The sequence below is a fragment of the Pungitius pungitius genome, chromosome 20, assembly GCF_949316345.1.
Source record: "Pungitius pungitius chromosome 20, fPunPun2.1, whole genome shotgun sequence".
NCBI lineage: Eukaryota > Metazoa > Chordata > Actinopteri > Perciformes > Gasterosteidae > Pungitius > Pungitius pungitius.
Window position 1 is genome coordinate 6,829,573 of NC_084919.1, and position 21,180 is coordinate 6,850,752.

Sequence of the window (21,180 nt, forward strand, 5' to 3'; positions counted from 1 at the left end):
TTCCCAGGCTCCTCTCTTGAGCCTCCGAGGCTCCAGTTGTGTCGGAGCCTTCCAGAGGAACAGAAGGAGAAATAATGGGAGAGTGTGTGTGAGAGAAAGAGAGAGAAAGAGAGATTGGGACGCGAAAAAAGGGGGTACAATGATCTGTCCAACTGGAATCTTCCAAAATCCACAAAACAAAGGCACAGACACAAACACACAGACACACATACACACACACACACACACACACACACACACACACACACAGACAAGAGATATGAAGACAGAAGGAAAATAAAGCAGGATGGAGAGTACAATGAATTAGAAACAAATACATGCAAATATAAAAAGGTCATCAAAGATGATTGATATAAGAACACAGTGTGAGGTGCACATACTGACCACTAGGTGTCCTCATCACGGATGCCAAACGTGGGCAACCCAGAGTTAATCCCACATTGTGCCAGTATCTCCGGAGCATAAAACCAGCGTGTTGCTCCATCCACAACAGTGTTTAATTACAAAAACACAAAGAATGACTCCATCGGTCTGTGCAATATTTAAATCAGTTTCAGAGCTTTTTGACTGGAGCTGTAATCATTTCTGTGTGAGAACTTCAATTCTAGCCCACAATTGATGAAATGAACGCACTGTTAAGCAACTAGAAGGAGAAGCACACATGCATACAGATTACCACCCTCTGTGAACAAAAGTCCTAAATAATAATATTCAGCCGTTTTAGTTTTCAAGCCTGCAGTCATTTTGCAGGTGTAGGTGTCAAAGTGGTTCAAACAGAGCGCGGCTCATTTGGTCGCTGGTAGGAGGATCCCACGGAGAAGAAATCGAAATGAGGACCTGGATTCTTGTGTTTCTTCGTCACAAAGGTTCCTCAGCATGAGCGTGAAGAGTTACATCAGTGCATATGTGTGGAGATATTTACTCAAATAAACCTGTTCTTTTTGTTGTCGGGTTGGCGTTCTGTAAATCCCACACTGCCTCCAAGCTGTGAAACACACGTCTCACTAATGTGAAAGCTTAAAGAAAAACATTTTCAGTTGGCCAAAACACACTCTTAACAGTTACAGAGAATGTTCTTGAACCTGAGCATGTGATAACAAGTGACCACTGAGGGAGGGGGGACCCGCAGAGGGACCTTGGGGGCCGTGTCAACGTTTTCGGTGCCGGAGCAGGGACAAACATTGGGCAAACATTGGGAAAGGCTGGCAGCCTTTGAGATAGTGCGCCGTTGATCTAAGACTGAGGAGCTAAAGTCCACTATCTCCTGCCTGATACTAGCAGCCAAGGTCCTGCTGACACACAGAGCCACAGAACAAACACGGATACCTGAAGACAATGACCTTTAAACCCCCCCCCCCCTCCCCCCGCGGGAGAGGTGGAAAAAAACAGGAAGTGGTGAAAGTGACTCCTGTGACTTCCTCCCTAAAGGCCAAGAATGAATCAGGTGAAATGAGTGAAATGATTGCAAGTACACGGGTCATTGTACATAAAAGCGCACACACGTTGTTCCAGAGTGGGGAACACAGATGTGGTGTGTGTGTGTGTGTGTGTGTGTGTGTGATGGAGGAAGCGAGAGAGTGAGTCTTCAGATGTAGCGACAGATGGTATTTGATTACGGAGCAGACGGTCCGTGTTGTACAAAGATGCTGCCTCAGCCCGACCTGAGGAGCTGTAGCCTCCGGTTAAGGCAAGCGGAGGGAGGCAGGCGGAGGACGAGAGGGAAAAAGGAACACAGGAGAGAGGGAGAGAGGGAGGGAGGGGGGGGGAGAATAAAAGCAAGCAAGCAAGAAGGAAACACAAAAGAAGCGACTCCGAAAAAACGAGCATCAAAGCAAAGCGAGTGAAAAGCAGCGAGGCAAGAACAAAAGAAAGAAAGAAAAAAGAACAGAGCAACGGGCTGGCGCGATGGAAAGTACAACACAGGTCATGATAAGAAAACAGCACAATGACAGAGGGAGAGGACACAACAAGCCTGTGTAGTGTCTTTTTTGAAGATTTGCACATTCATGAAATTTCAAAGAAATGTGAAATATGTGGGAAGATGTCAGTTGAATAAAATCCCGTATCAGTAATTGACTTGTTTTTGTTTTATATTTCTTATTATTTAGAATGATTTGTGACAGCCACACACACTTGGAGCTAGAGCTAAAATAATTTGTTGATTCATAAATGGTTTGATTGACACGCAAATTAATTGATTCATTTAATAGAGACAGAATTTGGTTGAGGCTTCTCAAATTGTGAGGATTGAAAGGGTATGTCTTTTGGGGTTGTTGGTTCAAGTTTTATGAATTAATTTCCCTCCTATCTGATAATGAGCAGATGAATCGGTGATCCTAAACTCGCCGGTTATAGCCCATAAGTTAAAACTCAAATTTGTAATCATTTAATCAGTAGATACATGTCTAAGATTAAGAAGGTGAGGTTTCTTATCCTTGTGTGTGTGTGTGTGTGTGTGTGTGTGTGTGTGTGTGTGTGTGGATACTCGGAGAAGTCGGTGATGCAGTTGCATATAGGATGTATCACTACAATAACATCTATTGTGTCATTCAAATGACTTGTGTTTGTATTAAAGATTTCTCAGCCATCACTCACACACAGTTTGTTTGTCTGTAGAAAGTCACATAAATGAACAACAAACAGCATATGTTTTCTACGTTTTTTCATTTTTATTTCAATTTTTATACATTTTGCACAAGCTTGCATATATACTGCACATACATTCAGTTCATAGAGGGTGAAGGCACGAAAGGCAATTTGACTACTGGTTGTTTTTGGGCTGGGCCAAAGCGATACAAGGGGGAAAAAAAATCTCAAGAGAAAATATAAAACTGCTTCAAACTAGTGTCAGCTTTCTAGCTCACCCTCGGCCCCTTCCCGGAAAAACTAAACCAAACAACCCTTTTTTCTTCAAAACTGTCTGTTCAGCTGCCAAGATGTCCTTTTAATAATTTATCTCAATTGAATGAGGACGCTAGAATACCATTTTATAAATGTCACTTTAGGCAGATAGGGATTAAAATCTTTCAAATTGGTTCTACTTAATGAAATGCAGTACAGCCTTCCCTGTTTGAAAAAACAAAAGAAAACAACACCAAATAAATTAGGATAAATTAAACCAATAAATTACACAAAATCTGAAAGACAAATAGACACCAATAACAGAATAAAACAGCCATGTCTTGAGTTTCATTTTACAACCTGTGTGTAACTATTCAGACTGTAATGGAAACATGGCTGTTCCAGTTGGAATTACTGCACTAGAATTGAATAATAATGTCATACAAAAAAGCATCAACAGAACACTATTTACATAACATATTGCTAAGTTACACAAAGGCAGTATTTATCACTGTAAGTCCACATCATTGATATTTACAAAAAAAGAGGAGCAATATAATAATAATAATAATTTAAAAAAAAGAATTACCACTGAAAGCATTGAGAAACAAATAACCCTTTCAAACAGGTCAGAAAACAGATCAGAGGAAATTGTCGCAACACACACACACACACACACACACACACACACACACACACACTCACACACACACACACACACACACACACACACACACACACACACACACGCACACACACGCACACACAACACACGTTGCCAGCGCTTAATGAGAATCATTTACATGTCAGGATGGTAATCCCGGCAGGGGGGGGGGGGGGGCACAGTGTTGAGAATTGTGTCACTCACTGGTTCACAGGTTCTCATGGTCGGTCTTTTCTCTCACGCAGACACACACTCATATACATCTACACGCACACGATGCAAAGCGTACACAAATCCCCCCCAAAAGTCCAAACTTTTTCCAACAGTTTGAACCCGGTAAAAAAAGGGTATAAATCGGTTACTGTGTACAATGTGCCCCCTCCATGACACCGGTCTCCTGGTGACAAAGAGGTCTTGTCTCTGTCTCTCTCTCTCTCTCTCGGGTCAAACCTAGAGCGAAGCGACGGCTGTCTGCCCTGGTTTTTGGGGGCCGCTCCCTGTGACATCATCATCGCCCGACTTCTAGTCTGATGCGTCGTTCTGTTCTGCACAAGTTAAAGAAACGGATGCTGGTGCAACTTCAAGGGCACCTGCAGCTTAACAGGCCCCTGTTAAAGGCATGGCAGGGGAAGGGGAGGGGGGGGGTAAGGGGGGGCTGAAAAAGCCCTCTCCTCCGTGGGTTTTTGGAAAAGTGGGTAAGAGTTGGTGAGAGTGAGTCGTCACTCCTTCTTTTTTTTTTTTAAACCACTTTCTTTCTTCTCACTAGAAAAAACTGTACAGCTATTCTTTGTGTCATTCTTACAGTATTTACAACAAGAATATTTCATACTCTGAAGCGGATTCCACGTTTAGTTTTCTGATCTTGAGAAGACATTTAAAAAAAAATAAAGAAACCCAAAAACTGAAAACTGGTCACAAAACCTGAAAAGAAAAACTACAGCTATTGCTCCTAATCTACCAACAACTCACTCATTCAGAATACAGATTGAAACAAAGCCATCACTAAAAATGTATTTTATAAAACAATTCAACAACAGTGCGTCCAAGGAACTTCCACTTTTGTATATATATATTTTTTTACCGTAGATTTATCTTTTAAATTTCTCTAAAAAATGCTATATATGCATTTCAATAATGACCTCCTAAAAATCAAACAATCCCCAGAGAAGAAAAACGTATATTTCATGGCGGTATTACGGTCTTGATAATCCTTTTTGCACATAAGTCTTCATTATCCTGAATTAATCTTTTTAGGCGCAGGAACTGTAACTTCAGGGCGGGGTTGCAGGAAGGAGGGGGGGCAGCTAGGAGGGGCGATAATAATCTGTGCATTTGATAAAAGTGTCCTTTCCTTCCCCCTTTGTTTGCGGTGCTTTAGAGCCCTGGGCTGTTGCTTTGAGACGTCCGCGGCCCATCCTTCAGTGAGCAATGTGTCCGTCTCCCTCTCTTCTCTTAAGAACTCTGTTCGTGGGAGGACGAGAGAGGGAGGGGGGGGGGGGGGGACATAATGAAGGGAGTAGCTCCCTGTCTTTCTCTGCCTCCTTTTGTCGGGCGCTTTGTCTCGCTTTGACAAGTCAGCAGGTTAAGCAACCTGCCCCCCTTTTGATCTTTTGGGACACGCACACACGGACACACCGTGAGATGACGCCGCCGCGGTGGAAGCAACGCCGCGCTCGCACGCACTCTGGAAAACTCCTCAAGTCCTCAAACTTACCTCACCAACGGGGAAGTTTACCCTAACTGCTTCTAAAAAAAAAAGACTCCCAAAAGCCTGAATAGAATGATTGAAACACTAGAACGTCACCAGCGACCGCGAGTGGAAAGTCTGGGGTTTTGGAATCTCAGGTGAAAGTGAAAGGAAGCGACGTTTTCACACGCTGGGCCTTAAAAAAGCTGCCGGCGTGGGACGCAGGGACAGAGCGGAGGGATTCAGGTGCGTGTCGCTCCTCGCTCTGGGCCTTTGTCCCCGGCTCTTTGTGGCGCTGAGAGAGCTCCTCCATCTACCCCTGTGGTGAGTGCTCACCTCCGACCTCGCATTGTTGCACGGAGAGAGGAGCTGGCTCACTCAAAGGCAGGTGACCACGGAGGAAAGCAGCAGTGTGTGTCTGTGTGTGTGTCTTTGGGGGGGGGGGGGGGGGGGGGGGGGGCTCCACTTCAAAGCCGAAATAAAGAACTGTGTTTCAGCTTATATTCCCCTCTCCCTTTACCCCTCTTTAATAATCTTCCTCTCTGCGATGCTTCTATTTATATGCTTTTATCTATTGTTTCAGCAACGCTGTCTTTAGACTGTAGCCGCAGTATTCTGATGGATTCAAGTATCAACTTCTAGTGAAATAACTCAACATAGTGCTGTTTACACCTCCAATAAAAGCCTTCCGTACGACCATGATTTAGTGAACAATGCTGTAAGAAAACGTATTATCGGTGTATGTTCACATATCTGTAACAGATGATTAGACAAATACAATGTATTTAAAAGCTGAACAAATGGCTCATTAAGTGGGAGCGGTTTATTTAATAAAGCGGGACCGGTGAGATTTAGCCGTATAAAAAAACGGCAGGTCACGCACCGAAAGGCCTCACGTCTAATGCATATTTCTACACTGCACGCTCCATATCACTGGTGTCTGCCGCCTTGCTTCTTCTCCAGCACAGCTGCCGGACCGGTGCAATATAGGCTAGTCATTAAAGGCGTTTAAGTATAAGACCTTTCTGAGGGGCTGCCATTAAAATCCCAAATAGAAACATTTTCTAGGCAAGTTGCCCCCGAGCACCAAAACACAAAATAAACAGACCAAAGTCCAGCTCAGAGATGGACAAACAAAAACAGGTTTAAGGAGAGGGATGGGCAAAAGGGCAAAACATTTCAGAATCTAAAGTCTTGGAATAATATTAATAGCAATAATTTATTGTTTTTTGCGAACAGCATCAAGGGACAAACAAAATCTCGAAGTGCCAATCTTCAGCAAGCAGTGATGACAAATAATAATAATAATCATAAACAACAACAATAAGAATAATCTAAATAATAATGTACACCCAATAAACACAATGTCCTATTTGTAGGAAAAGCACACTTCAAAACATAGTAGAGCTCAGTAGCTATTTGAAACCAGTCCCACGGACCGGTGCAGACCAAGTCCGGCCTTAGTCCTGTCAGTAGCCTCACTAGGCCTTGGTTTTGTGTGCATGTGTGTGTGTGTGTGTGTGTGTGTGTGTGTGTGTGTGTGTGAGACTGTCCTACAGGGGGACATCTTCAGTAGCAAAGTCTATTGGGCACCTGCCGTGCGAAGAAAGTTCATTTGGACACCGACTGGATTGGAGGGACACCTCTCTGGGGTCCAATTGAAAGTCTTTAGGGAACCCAACCTGTGTTCTGAGTGGTGTCAAATGGGGACTCAGGATCTCCTTCCACACGCTGTGGACTTTGTTAGTGTTGATCATGAAACAAGCCAAACGGAGGATTTCACACGGGCCGAAAAAAAAGCACCCAATAAGATCAGAGTCTCTTCATCTCAGAATCATAAAAAAACAAACAAATAATGACCATCATGGGAATTATCATATAAGAACAACGAGACGATAGCTAGGTCGTTTAGGAGCCGCCGCGGAGGCTGCAGATCGGGAATGCTACTTCATAACTTTCATACATTCAAAAATAATTTATTTACTTTCTTTAAACAGAAAATCAAAGGAAAAGTTGAGGAAAAGTAAAGAAAAAAAAAACAATAAAAGAGAAAATTTTTAAATTCTATGAAATCAGAGAAATGAAGCCAAAGCGTTGTGCGAGAAGGAGGCGGAGGAGGAGGAGGGGAAATTTACTCGTGTAGAAGCTCTTGGAGACAATTGGGGGACTTGAAGATCTCGGGGACCTCGCTGTCCAGTTTGCAGATGACCTTGTAGATGGCCTTCTTCCAGGACGGGTCCACGTCTTTGCCCGCCACGATGGCGTTGAAGAACTCCCTCAGGGTGATCTCTGCCACCTCCAGGAAGCGTTCAGGGACCTTCACAGACAGGAAGGAAAGAAATGTTTAGTCATTAATGACACTTTGCCATAATGCATTGCTTCTCATCAAGGAGAAAAAACCACTGTAAGGCGTCAAAACCATCCAGGATTGACTCAAACAAATGTTTTCCCTTCACATCAGAAGGGAAGGCGGGTTTTTTTCTTGCGTTTTTATCTCCTACCTCGGGAAGAATATGCTCATAATTTAACAGTGGATGTAAAACCACGATCTTCCCGTCGGTCGAGTACCCACTTCCTTAAAAAGCCAGTTGAGGTGTCAGCCTGAGAAAAGTCACTTCTTGTGCCGCTCTCAGGTTTCTCACACCTCCCACTTCCCTAAACCCGCGACGCGGCGAGCGTGACATCTTTATGAGTCCCGCCGTAAAATCTGTGATCAAACAAGAAAACGGAGCTGAGCGGCGAGAGAGAGGCGCTGGCCAAAGAGGAAGCACTAAATGCTTTGGGAACAGGGAGACACGCCGCCTCTTTAGTGTCCCTGACAGCAGCGCTCACCGACACCATGGAGATGATTAGTCTGGCAAAGATCTGTGACACCTTCCCCCAAGCCAACACTCTGTCACACACACACACACAGAGTCACGGAAGCGTGAGCGCACACACGCCGGCGCACACACCTCCTTGTGCCAAGGAGATGACACGTCCTGTACAGTTACAGAGGTCCCCATAATGCTAAACAGACACACGCATGCACAGCAGCACAATCACACACAGGGGTGTGTTTGGCGGAGTGTCTCTGCACGTCTCAGAGCTCTGGGGCGTCGAAGCCTTCAGGGGTCACCTGCTTGGATAATGCTGACTGTCTCCCTGACCGCCTCCCGTGATGCTTGCACATACACAAACACACTCACACACACATGCACGCGCATACACAGCAGCAGCAGCAGCGGCAGCTTGCCCGAATGCCTGACTGAGCGCACTCCGCTGCACTCCTCTCTCCTCCAGCGTCCTGCAGATACTCATCAAGAGTGTCAGGACACGGCAAGGTTAGCGGCCACGGGGACACACACAAACGGACACGGTACACACAGGCATGCCTCTTCACGCTCAGACACACACACACACACGCACGCACACTTATACACGCTTGGGACAGCCACCCGCCTCCCCCTCGGGGTGATGAATGGAGGCTAAGATGCCCGCGTGTTTGGTGTGTGTGTGTGTGAGAATATCTCTGTCCACTGCTCGAGTGAGTCGTGAATAAGGGGCTTGTGCGCTCTATGTGTGTATGTACGCGTGTGTGTGTGTGTGTGTGTGTGTGAGAGCAAGAAAACACACTAGCTAACCCAATTCCCCAAATATTGGATTCCCCTCTGCTGGGACAGAAGTGCATATAAGTCATTGTTTGGGCTGCTGTCTGGAATACTGGCACAATGACCCCGGTGTGAGGGGCAACAACGCGCGTAAGCGCCGTAAACGCCGGCGTGCGCAGCCTTTTCCCCCGAAAGACCTCCCTGACTGGGCCCTTAGGCGCAGGGGGGGAAGGGGGGGGTGGGGGGTGCCGCATTACGAAGAATACGTCCGCGTGGAATTTCTCCTGACGTTTTGACTATAAAAGGACGGCAAAACGCTGACTACAAGGAGAAAGCAATGTCAAGGAGAAAAGGGCATCGGTATTTCAGATCCTCTTGACTGGGAGAGTGCGAATGGGAGGGAGGGAGCCGAGGCGGGAGAAGGAGAAGGAGGGGCCCGAGAAGAGTCTGAGGAGAGGGAGCGCTGGGAGTTATTCCTGTCCCACAAGCCGCTGTTTTGTAAGTACGTGTGAGCTGTGTATGCATCGACCACGCTGCCCACCAACCAGCCGTGAGCCGTAACCCCCCCCCCCCCCACCCCCTCTTCCTCTCTCTCTCTGTCCCTCTCTAGGGTCAGCTGTTGGGCCTTTGTTGCAGAGGCATTGTGGGGGATAATCCGGTGTGGCCGCTCATTCGCTCGGCTGTCCGGTAAATGGGGCCAATCGCGTGGCTCACAATCCTTCATACATATTTCATTGGGCTTTTTTTAACAACTTCTCAGCAAAGCCCAAAATGACAGGACAGATGTACAAAGAGGGGAGGACAGAGGGGAAGGGAGGGAGGGAGGGAGGGGTGGAGAAGAAGAGTATGGATGGTTTTTGTGTGAATGACTCTTGGAAAAGAGGCGATGAGGGTTCCCCTACGCAACGCCAGCAGAATTTGGGAAAACGCAATATTCTTCCCTTCGGACTGTGGTCGTCGCTGGAAACATTTCTACGGAGCGGACGAATCGGGGGTTACGCTCCCTTTGCCTTTTTTTACGTGTGGCAAAATGATCTTTCGGAGAAGGGTGATGAAAGCCCGCTTCGTTGGCCAGTCAGCGGCTGACAGATAACTGTGTGAAACTTTCCGTGTGATCCCAACTTCAAACGTGAATACAGACACTATCACACTGTGCAGGTGTACTCGTTCATTTGCATCCGTGTGGCCGGACCACTTCACAATCTCGTTATGGGATTAGATCAGTATCTCTGTACAGGCCTCGTCAACAGGGCGCATTAAAAACCTGTGATCAAAGCACAATTTGATGGTTTTTTTCGAGGTAAGAGAAAGGAAGAAACAGGATCATTAGTGTGACTACATTGCAAGTGTGCACATAACTGACGAGAAGCAGAAGGACAGAACCAAGGTTGAACCCACTGAGTAGTTGGTTGGAAAGTGGTTTCCACGTTGCTCTGAGATGTTAGTGAACGGAGACCATGGAAGCATCTGTGTGAAAAGGGGATGTTGTTGCGGCTCTACCCCCCCCGGTACAACACAGTGTAAAAGGAGGAGAAGGGAATCAGCCATACGACACAAAAAGAACGAGGGGCTTCTCGGACGAGGGGCAGCGATGAGGCAGTTAATCACTCTCATTCACCGACTCCCCCGCCCCGCTCTGCCCCACCCCCACCACCATTCTCTCCACCTCTCTCCATCTCCCTCTCTTGTGACAGGTTGCTTTGAGACAGAAGGATAAGCTCTTTTTCAGAGAGAGGGAATCGGATTTCCTGCTTTTTGATGAGATAATAAAATATGACGGAGGACAATAGGAGCCTGTGGACGGCTCGCAGGGACCTATTCACTCCGGCAGCGGCCCCCGTCTTAAGACTGCTTAGACAAACGTTTAACAAAAAAAAGGTAGCCAGAGGCCCAAACCCTCGAATGAAGGCTACTGTTACACTGCGTGTGTGTGTGTGTGTGTGTGTGTGTGTGTGTATCTTTGGTTGTGTTTCGGCAAAGCCTGAGAAATCTCTCCTCTCTCGGTGACTCAGGGTTGAGCCGTTTGTTTGGCCGACGTGTTTCTCCCTTTTTTTTTCGCTTTTGGGAACTGTCAGGAGATGTATTGCGCCTTCTATTTGCACAGCGTTGGCCAAACAAGATGAGACCCTGGAAGATAAGGCTTGTGTGTGCAAGTGACTGTAGCCTTGAAGGATGAAATGCAGGGACACAACATGAGCCCCCGCTGCCAGCCAGGTTAATTCCTAACCCCGACTCGGCCTGGGAATGCCAACACTTCCCATGTTTTTCAGTCCCGGTGTTTGTCCGCGCGTGTGAGAACGGGAGTTTATAGATTTTTTATTTAGCACTGAGCGCCATCGAAGGGGTCCCCTGCCATTGGCGTATCATACGCTTCTGTGCCTTAGGAGCATTCTCACTTCTGCTGAAAGTGAAACGAGTGTTTTCAAGCTGAAATGGAAGTTGAGCAGGCCAGTGACATTTCGGTGAGTCAAGCCAGAGCTTCCCGAACCTCGAAAAAAAACAACACACACACACACACACACACATGTCACAAACTAGGCCCCTGTGCCTCACGTATCTGCTCTGATCAATAATCTACAAAGGCCTCGATAAGCCCTTGGTGCACACTGTCACTTTGGGTAAACACAACCCATGTCCCCTTTTCTTCCTACTCCCCACGTTGCTTGCCCCCCCCCAAGGTTGATAAGAGCGACGGCTGACGAGGGCAGAGCACAGTGGATCCCTCTCCGGAACGCCCCCCCCCCCCCTTCAGAGTACTTAAAGCTTTCTTAAATTTCTCAACCTTTAGATTTTTCCTGAATCCGTCTCGAATCCTCAAATCACTCATGTGCTAAACGTGCGTTTATCTGCGTGCTCGATCATGTGCTTTGAAGTGGAAACAGGCCTCAAAGCTGAGCAAACACCAGCCACCCTCAGTGCACTGATAGCCTTGTGAACAGGGAGCCTTGAGGGGCTGTTGTGTATATATGTTTGTGTGTGTGTGTTACTGTCTTGTGTGTGTGTGTGTGTGTGTGTGTGCGCTCATGTGAGAACGAGCACTAGCGTCACATGGGCTTTTCTCAAGGTGCACCTCCGCCAGGGAGTCAAGGACAGGACAGGGTCAAAGCCACTGATGGAGTCGTTTTTCTATCTCATCTTCCTCGCTGCCATCTTTACTTACCTACACCCCCCCCCCCCCCCCCCACCATTACACACACGCAGCCTGCACATTTATTTCGTTTCGGGGCCTCCTTTGACAACTATTTCCGCCCCTGCGGCCACCTCCTCAGTTTGCTCTGTTTAATAGAAATTGGTGGCTTTGCCAAAGGGGGGTAACTTTATATCCAACCATACAGACAGCAAAAAGAATTGCCCACAGCGGGGGGGGGGGGGGGGGCAGAAATCACAGTCCAAGGTGGTTTAGAGACTTAAAAATTCATCGTCTGAGCTCATATGGCAGACACAGGCTGAGAGAAAGCATCTAAAAGGAGAGGGGGTCACAGAGCGCTGTAATGGGGCCCCTGGAGGTCAGGAAGTCAACCCGGCTCAGAGAGGCAGACAGAGCAGGAGGCACAAGGGAAAGAAAGGAGCGAGGGAGTCTGGAAGATAGGAACAGGACATCTGGAGAGGAAGAGAACAGAGGGAGGGAGGCAGAGGAAGAATAGAAGTGTAGGAGGAAGGAGGGTGAGGGTGGGAGGCCGAACAATAAACGACGGAGAGCAAGGAGCTGCCACGACGCAGGATGTATAGGGAGGGGAAAGGAGGAGGCGAGGGGAGGGGGGGAAGTGAGAGAACAAGATGGCAGGAGAAGAAAGAAATATAATAAACTGCAGAATGAATTGAAGGAGGGAGAGTTTGTCGTCAGCAGGGGAAATGGGGAGTTTGTGTGCACGTGTGTGTGTGTGTGCGGGTCTGTGTTTGAATGGGGGGGGGGGGGTTGCTTTGACACATCTGCAGCTCTGATGCACGCCCTGGTCATTTTGGCATGAGTCCCTTTGCCACGCTTCATTAGTCTCACCCCCCCTCCCCCCCCCCCCACACACACACACGCTCGTGCACAGAGACCAAAATGGTCCAGAAATAATGACATAATCAGCAGCTGTGCCACAGAGCAGGCTGCCCCCCTCGCAAGGTGACCAGGGACAGAAGGGGGGAGGAGAGTGGAGGAAAGTGGGCTGGGTGTTGGGGGGGGGTGGAAGAGCGCAGCGAGGGGGTACGTTTGTGCGAGCAGGTGAGAAAAGGAGGGAAGCGATGGTGGAGTTCTTTTAAGTGATTCCTTGCTCCTTCCCCTGGTGCCCCGGGCTCCACACGCAGCGTCGCTCATTTAATCAGTGCACAGAGGGAAGTGGCTTATTCTCACACACACACACACGCACGCACGCACCAAACGCGTAGGCCAGCACACACTCGGCGCGCAGTGAAGAAAGGGACCTGTCAGGCCACGTCAAACGGGGGCCCGCGATAGCTACCGGCCATTCACCGAGAAGCAGATGATCCCGCTCTCTTTTCGTTCATTAAATCTCCTTCAATGAGAGAACTAAAAGCCAAGGCCGGTCACAAAATGATGCTCATGGCGCGGTCAGAGTTCGCTGTGGTATCTGAAGTAGAGGACGGAGCGGGGTACACCATGACCTCACTGGTCTTTCAATCAGGTTGTTGTTCCTGTGGTCCTTTGGCTTTTATTTTCTTTTCTTTTTTTTACCTACTGAACATTGTCCATTAGTTTATATTCTACTACGCTCACTGTGTTTGGAACTGGATATGCCAAACAGCTGTGCTATGCACGCATGATAAAAAACACATGTTGGGGAGTTTGGTGTGTTTCTCTATGAGAGCGATAGGCATAAGGGAAATGACAGTAGACACTGTGCGAGGAGGGGGGGGAGGGGGGGGGGGGGTTAGGGGAGGCGTGTGTAGTTGACTTAAACCCACTGGCAAATTGTATTGGTTGTATTTTTGGCAGCTCTGAACTTAAATCTATACTGCCAGCTTTTCATCTCCCTCCCTCTGTCTTCTACCACTTTTTTGTCTTCAATCGCTCTTCAAAGGGAACCCTAGAGCCTTTTACTGGAAACACCACACCTGTGAGCAAGTGTGTGTTCTTAGGCACATGCATGTATGTTTATACAAGTTTGGATCTGTGTCTTTTTGCCTGTGCATCCAGTGCAACGGCCGTGACCTCCTCACCTCTAATTCCCTGAGGTTGGACCCGGGTCAAAGACGCACCCCACGCACACAAACACACCCAAGAGCCCCCCCCCCCCACCCCCCCCCCAGGAATGAAGGAGTGCAAGACAGGGAGGAGGAGAAAATAGACATTAGCCTCTCTGGGCTGAGAACAAATGGAGCCCCGAGAGGGACGTGAAGAGGAGGAACGAGGGAGCGAGGGGGGAAGGAGAGGTGAAGCACACAAAGCTATGGGGCACGGCGGTTGGACAGACAGCATCTGCTCTCGTCTCTCTGTGGTTCTGGTAATGGATGGAGACTTGTAGAGACACAGGCGAGCGGGGAAGGAGGGGAGAGAGGGGAAAAGCTGGGATACAGCTGGGTGACGAAGTGCGACTTCAACTTTAAAAAGTTGTCCTTCTTCGTTTCCTTTTCCAATTTCGATGAAAAAGCAAACAAAAAAACACCGTGGCTGAGTGTGTGTCTGTGGGAGGGCGTTATCAAATTCAAATAGAAGGATGACAGACGGATGGACACACAAAAGAGGAAGAGGGACAAAAGGAGTGAGACATCTTTCCAATAGGAGAAAGAGCAGCTGATAAGAGTGGACACACGATACCCGCATGTGTGTGTGTGTGCGTGTGTGCGTGTGGACGAAGGCCTCTCACCAATTTCTGCTGGTATCTCCCTCTCACATAGAGATCATATGGACTTCCTCTTTTAAAGGCCGAGGGGTGTGTATGTGTGGGTGTATGTGTGTCCTCTGTGGGAGGAGTGGTCACTGACAGAGGAAGCTTGGCCTGGTCTGTCTTATGGAAATCTGAGAGTTTCCCAGAGCCATCATAAAACTGCCTCTCTATTAAACCCCACCTCTCTCTCTCTCTCTCTCTCTCTCTCCCTCCCTCTCTCCCATTACCAGGTCACACACATTCCTGTCTTATGAAAGATGATGTGTGTTGTCATTGGGGGTTCAAAGACGGACAGAGGGGGCCGGGGAGTATAAAGAAAAGGACACTAAGCGAGAATTTTCACTTGAGTCCTCACATGAAAGCGCTCCGCGCTCAAAGTCAAGGCTTTGGGAGGCCGGGTTTGTTTCGGGAAGACTTTGATGGCGATGGACAGAGCGAAGGAGAAGCGGAGAAGAAAGAGAAGAAGAGAGGGGATCGGGGTGGGACGAGGGGGGGGGGGGGGGAGGAAAGTAGAGCAGGGTTCTAGGTAATTAACGGCAAGCTCTTTAATTACTGCTAGTGTTCATTATGCCAGAAGGAATGTGACAATTATGCCATTAAAACTTCCTAATGGGGGGAAAAAAAAGCGAGAGAGAGAGGTAGGGCGGAGGGAGGGGGGGGCTCGTAGCGGAAGACATGCAAAAGAGGATGAAAGAATGAAAGGAGAGAGGCAACAGAAGGAAGAGAGAAACGACGAGAGGGAGTGAGGGAGGAGGGATATGAAAGGAAAAGGGGAAACAATCGCGACAAAAGAGGAGCTTGGAGGGAGATGGGGAGCGTATTAGGCCAGCACAGTGACAGAGCAGATTAGCATCAAACAAGAAAGGCCACAGACGTGTGTGTGTGTGTGTGTGTGTGTGATCACTGAAACAGAGGACATATTCATTCCAAAGACGCCACCAAGGTGGATGGAACTTTGATGATGCAGAATCTGGCAAAGGGAAAACTGTGTGTGTGTGTGTGTGTGTGCGCTTGCTGAATCTGCGTAGGCTCCTGTTTCAAGTGGTGGTGCGGGCAGGTAGGGGAGGAAGAGGAGGAGGAGGAGGAGGAGGAGGAGGAGGAGGTGGTGGAGGAGAAAGGGGAGAGATCCACAGAAAAAGGCCTTTGGGGCATCTTGATACCCATCCAGTACATTTCCATCTCCACATTACCTCTATGACTCACGCACACACACATAAGACAGAGAAAACATAACAAATGTGTCCGCTCACATATCTAATACACACAAACACACCAGTATCAAACAGCAAAAGAACACAAAACCCACGCACCCGCATTCACAAACACACAAGACCACACACACACACACACACACCAAAAAGCCACACACAAACACTTAGCACGCAGTCTTCGTGCTCACCAAGGCGGTTGGCTTGTCGGGGGGGGGGGGGGGGGGGGGGGGTTAGGATTTGCATGGCTGGGCAAATTTTCCTTGTACTAAACTCTAATCAGCTCCTGTATCTCTCAGACACCTGCCCAGCTAAAAAAAAAAAAAAAAACCTTAATATGCAAAACACCTTCCCTCCCTCTTCCCACTGCCGCAGCTCCTCGGCCAACAGAAGACTTATTCACCTGCCTCTCTCACTCTCGTCCCGTCTGTCTGTCTTCTTGCAAATTTTCACATTTATGTATGCAAATAGGCTGTTCCCCTTAAGCCGGTTTTCAACAGTGGCTTCCTGGTGCCGGGGGAAGAATGAGGGTTTTGTCTGAGATGCGCGGCCTGATGATTTATGCTTCGGAAAGAAGAAGTTTGTCAGGGGGAAACCACGCAGCGTCACCTGCGCTTGGGCAGCTATAGGCCGTGTATCCATATCAGCAGATTCATAGAAAAAATAAAAATAATTATAATTATAATGTTGCTCCCGGTTGCTTTATTGCTGAAGTGTGTAAAAAACTTGGTTGTAGGAGAAGAGTCAGAGTCGTCTTGGATTAAAATCATTCCCCCCTCTCACTAATCAAAAGCCACATCATGAGCGGCTGAAGTGGAGGAGGGGTGTCATTTTTCTTGCTGCTACTCTCTGATGGACTTTGGGCTTTTTGGGACCTCATATACACAAGTGCCTCTGACTGCCAGAGTCTTTCAAAGCCTCCCTTAAGAGGGCTGAAGATGGATGTGGGGAAGTGTGTGTGTGTGTGTGTGTGTGTGTGTGAGCCCCAGTGGACAAATAACGGACACAGAGAGAGAGAGATGGACGTAAACAGAGTGAAAGAGAGTGAAGCACTTTAAATGTGAGCGCTGCAAAACTCCCACTGCTCGCAAGGGCACTTCTCACCCGCACGTCATCTCTCTTACCCCCCCCTCCCCCCCCACTCCCCCCTCCTCTCCTTCTACCCTTCTTTCTCCCCTTCCCATTCCCCTTCATTTCCTTTCTCCCTCCCCACCTCCCTTCATCGCTTTGTCTCCGAGCTCTCACCCTCTATCCCCTATCTATCCATCTCCCACGTCCCCCTCTCCCCCTCTGTCTCTCCCCTTCCTCTCACTAAAACAGTAGGACGCTTAACCTTGATAACAGTGAGATTTTTCCCCCCTCAAAGTGACACACACACACACACACACATTCACACACACACACACACACACACACACGGGAGAAGTGCTTTGCCAGCATGCCAGGCCGGTCCAAGGGACAGCTATACCCTTCGAGGTGAACAGGACACTTGGAAATGCAGCAACAACAAAACACTCACACACATAGACTTGATCCCTCTGACACACACACACACACACACACACACACACACACACACACACAGGAAAACCCAGATCACTCCAGGTCCTTCTTAGCACAAGCCTTTTAAAGGTCTATTGTCAGCTGACATTGAGAGAGCACTGGCTTCCCTGAAACACACACACACACACGCACACACTCATTTTTACACACGCATGCACACAGCGGCAAAAGGAGAAGTGTGAAAAATGAAACAAATTAAAGGTGAAGTTGCCTGCAGAGAATTTATGATTACAATACACTGCAAGACAAACACAATCTCCCCACAGATAGGAAAATGAGGACAGGGAAGTGAAATGCAATTTCTCACAAACGCACACACAAACAGAAGTTGAGGCGGCCGAGCGGGGTGCCAGTAAGGTTTCTTCCTCATTGGATGCGAGTTCCTTGTATCTTGAAATTGCTAAAAACCTGCGACGCAGAAGTCCTTGCACCACCTGCCGTGCAGTGAAAACCGCGTGGCTCCAAAACCTTAAATTGTCGGCTTTATTTTAAGGCCCGAAAAGGAGGCAGGAGGCACAAGAGTGCTCGAAATCAGCATCGTGAACAGCTGCGGCGAGGCGGTGTCAGAGAGGACACCGGGAGACGGTGTCACTCTACCCGTCTGCATCCCGAGGTATCGGGTGTAGCGCTTTTTTGATTTGTGCCACGCGCACGCCATTAACTCTCAGCTCCTGCTCTCAGAAAAAACAACGATCCTCTCGACTGCACCAGAGACTGATGTGAAGTGTTGGTGTTTACCTCAAAGTCATTGGCCTTGTTGTAGTGCATGTTGAGGGCTCGGAAGAGCTCGCAGTCGCGGCTGACGCCCAGCTCCTCCACCCCGGTGACCCCGTCGTTGATGGACTGGCGGGCGAACTTCTCCATCTGGATGTAGTAGAACTCCCTGAAGTTGCTGAACCACTTGATCAGCTGGGAGGTGATGCAACGGTTGAACTGCAAAACGAGAGACGAGGAGGAGTCAGCGCTGCCTTGTTCGCACACGGCTGGGATCTGTCGGTATGAAGAGTCGACATGCAGGCACGGTTGGCGTGTAGAGTCGCGCCTGAACCTTGTTGAGTGAGGATCACGGCCCGTCATCTCACATCAGGGGAGTTGGGACTTTAAAAGGCTCGAGAGAAAGATAAAAGACGAGAGACAGGTTTGAGGACAGAGGGGAGGTAATAGAGACATTAAGTAAGACAGCGAACAAGAGAGGGGTGGGGGGGGGGGGTGTGGTTCATCTTCTCCACTGGGAGCAGACCTCCCCCTATCGTAACCCTGAGAGTGCAGAGAGAGGTGGAAGAAGAAGGTGGGGGGGGGGGGGGGACCCTCAAACACATAATTGACCAGAAAAACGATTAAGTCATCATCTGAAGCGCCCGGGGGGGGGTGGGGGGGGGGTGGTGGGGGCTCAAACATGTACTTAACCCCCGTTCACCAATTACACCCCGATTCTCCTCCCTCCCTATGCGCACCTCTCAGGGCAGAAAGAAAAGAGGAGGAAAAAAGAGCACACAAATGAAGAAAGAGAGGGAGAGACAGAGACAATATGAAGGCTGTGGCTATCTGATCTGTGCCGCTCTGCTGCATTCAATGGGGTGAGGTAAACCTATTAAGAGCCTCGGCTGGTCCCAGCTCGTTTTCCGCCTGGTCTCAGCAGTGAAAACACACTGTCTAAACATTTAAACCTCTAGATAAGGACCCCGGGGGGGGGGGGGCCCTACTACACCCTCCTGACGTACAAATAACACCTTCACGTCTTTGCCCTCAGTGATTCCCAGAAATCACATCTCATCAATTCCGACAATCTAGCCTGTGAAACCTTGATACCCCTAACCCTCACCCCCACACCCTTCATCCACACACACACACACACACACACACACACACACACACACACACACACACACACACACACACACAGAAGCCTTCACTCCTCCCTCCCCTCTGCTCTTTTTGTGGCGCTGGAAGAATGGGGGGACAAAACGCTACTAAACGCTGAGCGGACTGCTCGCTGGGGAGGCAGAGCGGTTTTGACATGGAGATTAGGCTCTGGCCATTGTTCGACAACACAGACACGCACAGACACGCACACGCGCACGCGCGCACCCCTCGCAGTCCGGGATGGAAGTCAAACACACGCGCAAAGCACACGGCGACGAGGCGGCCATTCGTGTGAGCGCCGGACCAAGGTGGGACGGGGGCAGAGAGGAGAGGGGCCTCGCCTTTCTGATCAGCAGACGACATAACGGTGGACGGGAAAAGAATAAGTCCGCTGACATTGTTTGGTTGGGGGTCTGGGAGGGCGTGTGTGTGTGTGTGTGGGGGGGGGGGGTTGCATGGCGGCTGTCCTGGAGTGCAGGGTAAGCATAAATTGGAAAATGAGGGAGGGAGGAGAGGAGGGAGGACGGGTGCAGGTCAGCGCCGTTGGACAATAGGGTTTCACTGGCAGGGGTGTGTGTGTGTGTGTGTGTGTGTGTGTGTGTGTGTGTGTGGAACGTGAGCAGTCAGCAAGCTGGGGTCGTGACATCGCAGTGTCAAACAAACAAACTACTGACACTTACAAATACGTCGGCTGCACGGGGGGCTTCTCTTAAACGCGCACAATGTAGCACACAGCCGCAGTGTGACAGGGCAAAAAAATACACAAAAAAACACAAAAAAAAAAACCCACACGATTTCATTTCAGTTTCAGTTGTTAATTTTAAGTCCCATCGAGTGCCAATCTGAGGCATCTGGTGAAGCGGCGTCGATCTGTGCGCACACACACGCTGAGATTAAAGTCAGTGAAAGAGTTGCCATTGCTCACACGGGAGACCTTTGGTGTCACGGCAGCGGAGTGACGGACAGATTTGTCATTTGGACACGGGTTACTTTATTATACGGACAGCTCGGGGGAAGATGAATTAGGGTCCTCCACAACCGAACTGAGCCGCCGCTCGGTTTCCGCACAGAGCACTCAAAAGGCACGATATTTACTGTGCACACAGCTAAATGTACTAAATCACATTGTAGCTGCAGAAGCTGCACCCGACTCACTCACTGACTCAACTCTGGCAAGTCCCCCCCTGCAGCTTCCAGCAGTCTTGGCTCATTATGTTGCTGGTGGGGGACAGAGACCCCCTGATAGCGGCTAAAGACGAGTGTGTTCAGTGTATAAGAAGGGAATTGGTTCAAAGGAGCACATCACTGCAGCTCCTTAATCAGAGCTGGCAGGGGTCAGCCAGCACAGACATGAGATGCAGGGTGAAAGAAATGTGTGTGTGTGAGCACATACGTGTGTGTGTGTGTGTCAATGTGAGCCTGGCTGAGAGGCAGATGAGAGAGAGACAGCGAGAGTGTGTTTCTCACACTCACACTCAAGAGCCTGTGAAAGGTCAGCGCTTAGTGCTAACAGCACAAGATAGAAAGGGGTGCGCATGCACACACACACACACATACACACACACACACACTGCTCATGCAAAGGTGCATACTTGAGTCCAGAATAGGAAAACACTCTGGTTCAAATACATTAGTTGCTTGCCAAAAGCATTTTTGCCGTTTTGACCGTCGGTCCCAAACTTCTGTAAACACACACCAGCTAAATCATTAATGTGAAGTCATTTGGATCTGGGATAGAAATGTTTACCAGAAGAAAAAAAAAATTGGATGAAAACATATTCAAGTGTGTCTCTTGCCAACACTTTCTCTGACACTGTGGTCAGCAACGGAGCAGAAAGCATGCAGATGACCTCAGAGGGCAAAGCTGCATCCAGAACAACCAGAGAGGAGAGCAGAAAGACAGAGAAGCCTGTGCAGGCCTCCCTCTCTC

General features: G+C 48.7%; 1 protein-coding gene across 3 annotated transcripts in view; it reads right to left on the reverse strand.

Moving 5' to 3' along the window:
* Window positions 1-5,637: 5,637 nt before the first annotated feature.
* LOC119194688 (prospero homeobox protein 1-like) overlaps window positions 5,638-21,180 on the reverse strand; it is a 30,866-nt gene continuing 15,323 nt past the window's right edge. For all 3 annotated transcript variants that reach the window (XM_037448976.2, XM_037448973.2, XM_037448974.2), the window contains exons 4-5: window positions 18,126-18,320; window positions 5,638-7,509 (exon numbers count right to left, since the gene is read on the reverse strand). In XM_037448976.2, coding sequence (XP_037304873.2) covers window positions 7,324-7,509; window positions 18,126-18,320 — 381 coding nt within the window. In that variant the 3' untranslated portion in view covers window positions 5,638-7,323. The remainder of the gene's footprint in view (window positions 7,510-18,125; window positions 18,321-21,180) is intronic.